Here is an 11,378-nt window from a genome sequence, read left to right as displayed (position 1 = left end):
GTTCTTCATTCAAACGTTTGGCATTGGTAAGTTCTTCGACATTTGACCTTATACGTTATTGTAGTTGTTTTCAACATAAAGCGAGCTTATGTTAGCCAGAACTCGGTAACAACATGGACTGTTGCCACCACTACCCACCTTGCCAGCAAAGATACAGTCAGTGGTTGGTAGAGGTTGGTTAGTTGTACGTTTGTCACTTTTTAGGTCGTTTAATTATGGACATTTCACACTCAAAAACTGATGTTGCTGCCTTATGTCCAAAACACCAACACAAATCAATACCTTCTTTCTCTGAATTGGTTTACATCACTCTGAAGTTCAGTTGACTCCTGACCATTTTTGGAAAAACATTTGCATGTCAGATTCTATTTGTGTTACCTTTCTGTACAGGTCTGTGCTGCCAGTGTGTCCTGTCAGGGCATCATGGCTGACAGCAGTATCATTACCTTGGGGACTGCTCGCAGTTTGCTGGTGGACGTGTCTGTCTGCGACTCCAGGATGGTAGACCACACGTTCCTGGACATGGCTTGTGATGACATGGAAGGTTGGTTCGGAGTCTGGACAAGTGCGCAGTGACACACACAGAGACACATTCATGTCTACACACACACACACCATCTCTTACGTGAACGCTTTGTTTGATCCTTTTTTGCCTGGCTGCTGAGAATCTCTTTGTCACTCCCAGCCTGTGCTTCTCTCTCTCTCCCCTGTGTTGTCTCTCCCATAGACATGCTGCCGCGAGTGGAGACCAGAGTGGTGCTGGTGGGAGATGCAGGCAAAAATGAAGCACTTGTCAAAGCACTACAGGTACTGGGGTCTGTACAAAGACCGTGTTGGCCATTTTGACTCCTAGTGTGGGCAGTCGATGACTTCATTCAATTCCTTTCTGTCTGTTGAGATCTCCTGTTGACCAGTAGGTCAACAAGAATGGCAGTTGATCAGTAATGGCAGTTGTGGCCTGGTGTCCTCAATGAGTCATGGATGGTTGACTGGGAGTTGTCACCGGGCTGTGTGTCGAAAACCAAGTCACGATTTCACAGTCAGCTTGGCTTGGGGGCGCACAGATGCGTCCGTTTGACGAGTGTGTGCCCTCATCCCTCTCGATCTCCTGCTTTACCCGTTTGTTTCATTCTCTCTCTCTCTATCCAGCTGTGTAAATCCTGTGTTTCCACAGTCAGAGCAGTTCTGTCTGTGCCAGAGCTAGCCGCCAGAGCTAGCCGCCAGGCTAATGTTCACCCAATGGCTTCATCCCGCAGGCCATCAAAGTGATGGAGGTTCCCGTGGTTAAGCTAAAGGGCGGAGAACCAGGCCTCAATGCCGGAGAGAAACTCATGATTAAGTCTATAGTCAATATGGTACAGTATATAAGTGTATATACGCCTGTCTGTGTCCGGAGATCGGGGAGTGTCGCATGCACGGCTTCTATCGTTTCCCACACAGGCATTGTTTATGCTGCATGGCCAATCATAAGAGGGGATGCACTGGATTTGGTGGGTGATTTTTTTCAAATTGCGGTTCATCTCTGGTTAATTCATTGTCTTGGTTTTTCCGTATTAACACTTAGGTGGGTTTCCCAGACCGATTTGTAGACGTTGAGCTTTGATTTTTTTCCCTCCTGAAGTGTGTGTTTCTTAGTTACGTTCATGTGTGAGTGGAACGGTGTTTTGACTTTTAATTGACATGAATTGGTTTGGCGAGAATGGTAGACTAAACTTTAAGGGGGAAGGAATGGAGCAAGTTGTTCATTTCTGTCAAACATGTAGCGAGTAGACCAGAGATGACCAGATGCATTGATTTTAGGTCTGGGAAACGACCTTTGTTGGTGTCTTTAACTCAAAATGTAACATCTAACAATGCGGCGTACGTGTCTAATCGTACTCTCTTGACTGTGGGTGTGTTTCCAGTAAGGCTTGGTCTTTGTCACGTGGTTGGATCAGGGATGTGTTGCCTGTTTGAATTCACAGGTGGTGCCTGCCGTGTCACCTGTCAAAGGCTGTGTCGTCTTTCTAATTTAATTTACATTTAGTCATTTAGCAGACGCTCTTATCCAGAGCGACTTACAGTAAGTACAGGGACATTCCCCCCGAGGCAAGTAGGGTGAAGTGCCTTGCCCAAGGACACAACGTCATTAAGCACGGCCGGGAATCGAACTGGCAACCTTCAGATTACTAGCCCGATTCCCTAACCGCTCAGCCACCTGACTCCCTAATTCCTTTCTAGAGTCTAACTAAACCAAACTAAACTTCTCCCAGAGCTCTGGGTATGTTGTCTTGTGGTATTGAGCAAGTGCATCATGGTTGTGTGTGTGTGTTGGTCTTTGAATGCGCAAGATGCTTTTCTCCTGACTCAAATACCTACGTGTCATTCTGATCCTTCCTGTGTGTGTACCATGATGCACCTGCCAATTCTAACCTCCAACGGCAACATTCTCGTTGTATGACAAACGCCAGAGTACTCTAACTTCAACCCACGCTCATAAAATATCACACGTCAAGGCACAGACTGTTCTATTCAGTCTCGAACACGAGGGAAATAGCTGGCAGATAGCTATGCGAGTGAGAGAGCGCGTGTGTCGGTGTCTCTCACTCACGGCGGCCCCTCGCTCTCTCTCTGTCTCAGGACATCAACAAAACCTGCTTGAAGACGGACAACGTCCGGGAGTTCGGGGACGGCGAGAATGCCGAGTTTGAGACGGTGTTTGTGCTCAAGGACTTCGACACGCCCGACTACAGCTACCTGTACAAGAACGACAACCGCATCGTGGGTCCCCCTGTGGTGCTGTACTGTGCTGGGAGGGAGGAGGTGAGGAGGGGACGGGATTCAAGGGGGGAGGAGATCATTTAGCTGTTAGTCTGGCTTATAAAACCCGGAAAGAGACACTGTGTTTTTGTGCGTGTCTTACTGTGTGTGTGTGTGTTTCTACAGCCTCTCCCGTTCTCCTCACGGCCTCTCTACTCCACCACCATGCTGAACCTCTCCCTGTGTTTCACCGGCTTCAGGAACAAGGAGGAAGTGGTACGTGCCGCTCACACACACACACACACACACACACACACACACACATTGAAGTCACCATCACACACCCTACTCATTACTTCTCCCCACTCATCACTAAGGGATGAGTGATGATCAGAAATTAGAGTCATACCTCTAACCTTTGATTTTGACTTAAGTTAGAGAACATATCGTTATATTAGGACGTTCCAGTTATCATGGATGAGTGCCTCCCAATGCTGGTTTTGATAGGGAGAGTGTGTGTGTGTGTCCCATGCAGAAAAACCTGGTGAACCTGGTGCACCACATGGGCGGTACAATCCGGAAGGACTTCAGTACCAAGGTGTCCCACCTCATCGCCTACTCCACGCATGGAGAGAAGTACAAGGTCCGCCCACTCCCCCCTACCCCTCCTCCCCTCCCTCTGTGTCTCCGACACCCTCTGCCCTTCTGTCCAGGAGAGGCTCCTAACCTCCTCTCCCTCCGTCTCCCCTCTCAGCTGGCCGTGTGCATGGGGACCCCCATCCTCACCCCCGCCTGGATCCACAAGGCCTGGGAGCGCAGGGATGAGGTGTAAGTCGTCTCCCCGCCCCGGACACTGGTCCAAGCCCCTCTGGCTGACTTATTGCACAGAGAATGGGAATAGCGTAGACCACTGTAACGCTGGTATATATGCATGTCGAGTTGGCCTAGCTCTGGGTCGAACCTCGCTGCTGAGAGTCGCACATGAGCGAGGAAAGGGCTCCCACGGGTGACCGACGACAGCTTCTCCGTTCCTTCCAGAACCTTCCATGCCGGCGACGAGGCGTTCCGCACCGAGTTCAAGGTGCCGCCCTTCCAGGACTGCGTGCTGAGTTTCCTGGGCTTCTCCGAGGAGGACAAAACCAACATGGAGGAGAGGACCCTCAAACACGGTGGGGGGGGGGCCGGACGCGCCTATGCAGACACCGAGGCTATTGGTGGTCCTTCATGGTTTGGGGGGGTCTGACTTTTTTTTTTTTGCGTCTGTTGCGTCTGTCAGGTGGTCTCCATCTGGAGGTGGGAGATGAGAAGTGCACCCATATGGTTGTCGAGGAGAACTCCGTGAAGGAGCTGCCCTTCGCGCCAGCCAAGAAGCTCTACGTAGTCAAACAGGAGGTGAACCTCTCCCTGTGTCTCTGTTCTCTCTCGCTCTCTCTTTGTCTCTCTCTCTCTCTACACTAGACAAGCAGTTTGCCTGTCGGTTACAATGACAAAGGCCGCACTGGTTCATGTGACTAGTATGAACACTGTCTGTCTCTGTGTGTTCTAGTGGTTCTGGGGCAGCATCCAGATGGATGCCAGGGCAGGGGAGTCCATGTACTCCTATGAGAGGGTGAGTCTGCTGCTGCAGACATGTTTTCCGGAGGCAAACGGTGCCCTTCCACAACAACACAACATCTCCCCCGCTCTAGTTTGAGAAATAATAACATTTAAAAACCTGCCTTCCTGTCCTCTTTTTCTCTACCCCCCCCCCCCCCCCACTGCCAACCCCCCCAAAAAATTCTTCCAAAATCTATCCCATCCCTCTTTTCTCCCCTGCCACCCCATAACCCTTCCTCCCCCCTCCAAAACTCCTGTTTCTTCCCCCCACCCCCCCTCCCCCACCCAGACGGACAGCCCCACGATGAAAAAGGCCGTGTCGCTGCTCTCCCTCAACACCCCCAACAGCAACCGCAAGAGACGGCGCCTCAGGGACACCCTGGCCCAGCTCACCAAGGAGACGGACATCTCGCCCTTCCCCCCCCGCAAGCGGCCCTCGGCCGAGCACTCCATGTCCATGGGCTCCCTGCTGGACTTCTCCAACACCCCGGACACGTGCAAGGCCCTGGCAGGTCAGGAAACACCCCCCCCTCACCCGTAGCAACGCCCCGTAGTTCCGACGTTTTTTGGTTTGTGCGTTGTTGATCGATGGAACTTTCCAGAAGGAGGTGAGACGCGTTCGCTCTCCAGGCCGGCGGGAAAGTGGCTTTGCCTTTGACCTCGAAAGTGTATGGCCTGTGGGGGGGGGGGGGGGGGTTAGAGACCTGACCCCTGGTTGTGTGTTTCAGAAGCCAGTGTAGGAAGCGGCAGGCGTAGGAGAGGTGGAGGAATGGAGGAGAGGAGGAGCAGGCGAACGAGTGCGAGGGAGAGGAGGAGTAGGACAGACAGGCAGGGCGACTGCTCCTTCCAACGCACTAGCACCCCCCAGCCAGCCTCGGCCCTCCCCAGCCCCCAACAGCACACCCCGTTCAGGGAGTCCTCCCTCAGAGAACCAGGCCCCGGTCTCCAGACCTCCAGCCCCTGTCCCGACCAGCCTCACCCAGAGACCCTGTCCCCCAGTCCCCACCAGTCACTCACAGAGAGCACCCCTATTTTCAGTCTCCAGCAGTACCACCCTCCGTGTCCAAGCCCCTGCCAGGCCCACACTAGACAGGCTGACCCCAGAGAGAGCCCTTTCAGCTCCGAGCAGCTCCCTCCTCAGCCAGCAGACACGGAAGCCACTTCCAGGACGGTGGACTCCATTTCCCAGGAGGCAGTGCGTCTTAGGGAAAGTCTGAACAAATCAGGTCCACCAGATTAGCTTAACTAGCACACAGTCACAGCTTCCCAGACAATACTTCAGTGTCTTGAATCTCATTCTGTGGCAGACAACCCACATATTACCCATTTTACACTGTCAATGAAAACCAAACTGAGGTGGAATGGGCTTCTCTCCATCTCCCGGGTGTTTATTCTAGAGAGTTCCAGGCCGTCGAAGAGCTCCACCCCGGCCCCGGGCAAGCAGTCGGCCAGGTGGCACGTCTCCAAGGAGCTGTACCAGACAGAGAGCAACTACGTGGGCATCCTCTCCACCGTGCTGCAGGTGTGTGTGTGTGTGTGTGTGTCAGAGTGAGTTTGTGTGTGTGCCAGCCTCTGACTATCCCTCTCTCTGTGCAGCTGTTTAAGATCCCCCTGGAGAAGGAGGGCCAGGTGGGCGGGCCCATCCTGGCCCCGGAGGAAATGAAGACCATATTTGGCAGCATCCCCGAAATCTACGACGTCCACACCAGGATCAAGGTGGGCGGGCCTTTCTCCTTGACCACCAATACAACAACAACAAAAAATAGATCATCTGAGCCAATCGCCTCTGTCCTGTTCAGTCACACTCCACAGCTGTGTGTAGTTTACGCTCCCTGTTAGAGTACATTTCTTCTGTGTTTCTGGTCATGGACGTTGGGTTAAAAGTCCCTCAAATCCATCAGACTAAAGGTGTGGGAAGAGCTCTCTACCATATCTTTAAGGTGTGTGTGGGTGTGTGTCGTAGGCTGACCTGGAGGAGCTGGTGATGGACTGGTCTGAGGACAAGAGCGTAGGAGACATCATCCTCAAATATGTGAGTAGCAGCTAGCATTAGCATCAGTCCCCTCTGAGGTAAACGCAGGATGAAATACGAGTGTGATAGCTTTCGATGATGCTCCTTCATGCCGGCTCACAGTTCTGTATAAATGGGATGGGAGTCAGGTGTCATTGTTGTACCGGCATTAAGCCGACAATGGAGGTAGTCACAGAGACAAACTGACATCTGTGTAAATGTTGGGCCTGCACACTAACACTCAAGCCTGTCATTCCAGAACGCTATCTGAAATCTCTCACGAGGCACCATGATGCCGGCTTTGTTTGGTTCCGTGTAAACAAGCAGAGCCGGTATAACCAGGGGTCTTCTGTTAAGGCGATGTTGGGGGTGCCTGGGTGAAAGGGGCTGGTGTTTACTGTGTTCCGTCTCCCAGTCTAAAGACCTGGTCAAGGCCTACCCGCCGTTCGTCAACTTCTTTGAGATGAGCAAGGAGACCATCGTCCGCTGTGAGAAACAGAAGCCTCGCTTCCACGCCTTCCTCAAGGTAGGCTCAGCTACCCTGTGTGTGTGTGTGTGTGTGTGTGTGTGTGTGTGTGTGTGTGTGTGTCTGCCAGTGCCCAAACCCAGTCAGTTTAAGCATGCGTGGGTGTTTTTTTTCTTCTTGTTTCTCACTGTTTGTGTGATCAACCAGATCAACCAGTCCAAGCCTGAGTGTGGTCGTCAGACCCTGGTGGAGCTGCTCATCCGTCCTGTACAGAGACTACCCAGTGTAGCACTGCTGCTCAACGGTAACACGCACACTGTACAGAGACTGGCCACCGCTAGCATTACCTTATCGGTTCAACTATTCATACAAGGCCGGCAATTCTTCCCCTCCCTCTGCGCCCATGCGCCCCTCCCCCCCCCCCCCCCGCAGACATCAAGAAGCACACGTCCGATGACAACCCTGACAAGGTCACCCTGGAGAGGGCCATCGAGTCCCTCAGGGAGGTGATGACGTGAGTGTGTGTCCCCCGCCGGCCCTCCCCCTGCCTCCCTCCCCCTGCCTCACCGGGACCCGGGGATTTGGAACCGTACACTCGGGACCGGGTTCTTACAACCTGGTGTTTACCACCAGACATGTCCCTCTCCCTCGTCTCAGCTTTTGTTCTGAAGACCTATGAATGTGTCTCTCCCTCCCTTCTCCCCTCCCTCCCTCCAGCCACATCAACGAGGACAAGAGGAAGACGGAAGGGCAGAAACAGATCTTTGATGTCGTTTACGAGGTGGACGGCTGCCCGGTAAGTGTGGTGCCTGGTTCGTAAAACCCGATTTTTATGGAATAGGCCTCAGGTGTGGAATGCCAGTTCTGTAGGTTTCATTCGTGCTATGTGCCACTCCCTGTCTCTCCTCCCCCTGTCTCTCTGTCTGTCTCTCCCCTTGTCTGTCTCACCCCTTTCTCTCTCTCGCCCTCCCCCCCCCCACCTCTCTCCAGGCCAACCTGCTGTCCTCCCATCGTAGTCTGGTCCACCGCGTTGAGACCATCGCCCTGGGAGACAAGCCGTGCGACCGTGGCGAAAACGTCACCCTCTTCCTCTTCAACGACTGTCTGGAGGTAACCTTCCTCCTTCTGTCTACTGGACATACCTAGCACTTCCTGTTTCTCTTAGCTGTCCCTCATTCATATTTTTATTAATATAAAAAAGGATATACACTGTATATATGCATTTATTATTTATTTATGCATTTATACACACACACAAAAAATGGTAGCCTCATGTCCTGTGGAAGATAAATGTGTGTGTGTGTGTGTGTGCCTCCTAGATTGCCAGGAAGCGTCACAAGGTGATCAGTACGTTCCGGAGCCCCCTGGGCCAGACCAGACCCCCGGCCCACCTCAAACACATAACCCTCATGCCCCTGTCCCAGATCAGGAGGGTGCTGGACCTGCAGGACACCGAGGGTGAGACACACACACTCTCTTCTCCCCACACAGTACCCGCACGACCTTCACACTTCCTAGGCAGTACACAAACACACGTGTGCATATGAACACACGCACACATGTAGCCTGGCCACGTGCCACTACTTGTACTTACTGACATACGGACAACCCTCCCCCCAGATTGCCAGAATGCCTTTGCCCTGGTGGTGCACCCCCCCACGGAGCAGGAGAACCTGCTGTTCAGCTTCCAGCTGAGCGGGGAGGACACCGTCAAGACCGCCTGGCTCAAGATGCTCTGCAGACACATCGCCAACACCATCTGCAAGGCTGACGCGGTGAGGACCATCTGTCTCTCTCTCTCTCTCTCTCTCTCTCTGCGTTCTCCAGGCATCCCTCCCTCATTCTGGGGTCCCCCTGTATCCATCCCCCCTAGCCTTCGTGCATCCATCCGTCCCTCCATCCAGCCTCGGCGCCCTCCGCCCATCCCCTCCGTTCTTTACCCGGACCGGCCTTTCCTCTGGTCCATCGTTCATTCTGATACACCCAGAGTCCCCCTTACTCCCAGCCTCTCCTCTGGGCTCTCTCAGGGGGGTGAGGTCACTGGCTGGCTGGGTGTTCATGGGGCTCGTTCTGTGTACAGGAGGACCTGATCCAGAACACAGAGCCTGACTCAGTGCAGGTCAGCACCAAGGACATGGACAGCACCCTGAGCAAGGCCTCCCGGGCCATCAAGAAGACCTCCAAGAAGGTGAGCGGCCGAATACGCCCCGACGCGGAGAAGATGTGTGTCTGTTAGGGGTGGGGGGAAAAATAGATTCGAATTTGAATCCTGATTCAGTCTAGCGATTCATTAAAAAAAAAAATATATATATATATATATATATAATAACAATGAGTTCACTAAACTGCAAGAAAAACTATACATTTCAAGGTTTTGATGCAGTGTTTTTCCACACTTAACTGCCTATCACAGTCAAATAGAAACAAGTAACACTAAGCAGCAAACTGGCATCAAATGTAAGCATCGAAAGTTGATAAAAAATCCAATCGTGAATCAGAAAATTCGTGAATCGATTTTTAATCGAACCGTGACCCCCAAGAATCGAATCGTGAGGTACCAAAAGATTCCCACCTCTAGTGTCTGTATGCTTCATCCTCCTTCTCCTCCCAGGTGACCAGGGCCTTCTCCTTCACCAAGACCCCCAAGCGTGTGATCCAGCGGGCCTTCATGGCCAGCAGCACCCCAGACGAGAGGAGCCCCCGGCTGGGCTCTCACAACATGGGCCGCATGGGCAGCAGCTCCACCCTGGCGGTAACCTCCTCCTCCTTCTCTCAATCCATCTCTCCCCCCCACCCCACCTCTCTCTTTCCCCAACTTGCTCTCGTCTCTTTGTCTGTTTGTGAACGGCTCACTTCCTCCCTCTCCTGTTATTTGTATTTATTATGATCGCTGATGTCGGATAATTACTTGAAGCGATTTCTGCACGATGTAGAGGTTAATGGCTGCCGAATTCTCTCTACTTTCTCTGGTTTGCTCGCTCTCTCTCGCGCTCTCTGTATCTCTCTCGCTCTCTGTATCTCTCTCGCTCTCTGTATCTCTCTCGCTCTCTGTCTTCTCTCTCTTTCCCTCCACTCTCTGTGTTCTGTAGATGTCAGTTCCTAACCCCCCTGTGTCTGCCCTCCCCCCCCCTCACCTCAGATGGCTCGCTCCTCCTCCACCTTCAACCTGAGCGACAGCGACGCCTCCCTGAGCGCCGGCGCCTCGGTGCAGCGCTCCAACTCCCTCGACCAACCCCCCCGGCCGCGCGCCTCCGTCCGCATACGCACCACGCCCTGCAGCCCGGCCCCCGCTGGCCCCCCGGCCCCAGGCCCCGTCACCGGGCTCCACCCTCGGTCCGCCCCGCCCCCATCCCCATCCTCCCCCGAACCCATCTCCAGCCACCCCAGAGTCAGGTTCCACCCCGGGGACAAGTATAGGGACGCACTGGTCCCCTGCGATCCCCGCAAGGGAGGCCCGCAGAGCCCTCGCAAGGAGACCCTGCTCTAGCGCCCTCCTCCCTCCCTCCCCCCCCCCCCCTACTGGTCCTCCAGCAGCACCTTCTGAAGTGAGCATGACTATAGTGAGGTGTTCAGGGGCAACATCACAAATCTTACCCCCCCCACCCCACCCCCCTTAAGCCCTTATGGAGATCGAAGGTGGATTGGATAGGGCAAAGCAATATGGTTTTCCCACATTGCTCCCATCTGTTAAATGAAGACATCTCCATATGGGCATGGTCATAGTATGGCCGTAAGGGTGTTTGGGACGGAGGCTTAATCTACAGGTTTCTACTAACTCACCTGGGGGTGTAACTCACCTGGGATGATGTTTTGGGGGGGGGCACCTATCAGTAGACATGGTGGAGGGTCTACGTCTGTCACTAACTTGCAGCACTCACCTACTCTCCACATTTGGGATGGTGGAAACACGTCTTCCCGCAGTGGCTCTGTGTGTGTGGGCCACTGCTCACAAGGTGTTTTGGGGGGGGGGGGGGGGGGGGGGGATGATTGGACGTAACGATCGACGTTTTGGAATCCCCTCCTCCTCCGCCTTAGAATTCCCGCTTCTCACACCTGTGTGACCCGTCATTCTCATTGCCCTCGAACGTTTTTGTTGTTTTTTTCATTCAAAACTTGATTTTAATTCCCCTTCTTTCCATTTTTTTCCCCCCTGTCTTTATCCCTCTCTCCTCAGGCTGCCCATTCTCCCTCCATGGTCAACCTGTCCTCCATGTTCGAGAGGAAGTACCACACGTTCAGCCGATCGACCACCCACCTCATCTGACTTCTCCCTCACCCCCTGCTCCTCCCACCCTCTCCTCCTCCCCCGCCCGGCCCCCCTCATCCTCCCCCCCGGGGCGACAGACAGATACAGAAGCGCAGGCGGGATGAAACACACTACTGTAACTTGGGTTCCGTTCGGACGTTCCCTCTGGTTGATATGCTATGGTACTGCACTGTGTTAGGGTCTAAAGTGTTTGTTTGATTTATACAGGCTGTGTGGATGGCCTGGCTGGTCAAAATGAAGGATGCTCTCGTATGAACAATGTTACGAACTGACCCTCCGTGCTTTGTTGGCACTTTTAC

At 53.3% G+C, this 11,378-nt stretch overlaps 1 protein-coding gene across 1 annotated transcript; it reads left to right on the top strand.

The window, feature by feature from the left end:
* ect2 (epithelial cell transforming 2) lies at positions 1 to 11,076 on the top strand. The gene is made up of 25 exons (XM_067229895.1): positions 1 to 26; positions 391 to 544; positions 728 to 807; positions 1,257 to 1,355; positions 2,620 to 2,802; positions 2,926 to 3,015; positions 3,275 to 3,382; positions 3,494 to 3,567; positions 3,778 to 3,908; positions 4,016 to 4,131; positions 4,286 to 4,348; positions 4,625 to 4,847; positions 5,733 to 5,857; positions 5,932 to 6,051; positions 6,299 to 6,367; positions 6,762 to 6,872; positions 7,020 to 7,116; positions 7,245 to 7,326; positions 7,530 to 7,608; positions 7,803 to 7,922; positions 8,132 to 8,270; positions 8,433 to 8,587; positions 8,893 to 9,000; positions 9,424 to 9,564; positions 10,987 to 11,076. Exons 2-25 carry the CDS (start codon positions 424 to 426, stop codon positions 11,074 to 11,076), a joined length of 2,724 nt encoding a protein of 907 aa, XP_067085996.1. The 5' UTR covers positions 1 to 26; positions 391 to 423.
* Positions 11,077 to 11,378: the final 302 nt, after the last annotated feature.

Source organism: Osmerus mordax, chromosome 26 (assembly GCF_038355195.1).
Source record: "Osmerus mordax isolate fOsmMor3 chromosome 26, fOsmMor3.pri, whole genome shotgun sequence".
NCBI lineage: Eukaryota > Metazoa > Chordata > Actinopteri > Osmeriformes > Osmeridae > Osmerus > Osmerus mordax.
The sequence above is the reverse complement of the archived record's forward strand: the minus strand, read 5'-3'. Positions and strand labels throughout refer to the sequence as shown.

What these genes read in the sequence shown, in the direction of transcription:
- ect2 (XM_067229895.1), top strand. Translation starts at nt 424, where the DNA reads ATGGCTGACAGCAGTATCATTACCTTGGGGACTGCTCGCAGTTTGCTG. An exon ending in TTAAGTCTATAGTCAATATG is followed by an intron (nt 1,356 to 2,619) that starts GTACAGTATATA and finishes TCTCTGTCTCAG; the next exon opens with GACATCAACAAAACCTGCTT. An exon ending in CCATCTGCAAGGCTGACGCG is followed by an intron (nt 8,588 to 8,892) that starts GTGAGGACCATC and finishes TTCTGTGTACAG; the next exon opens with GAGGACCTGATCCAGAACAC.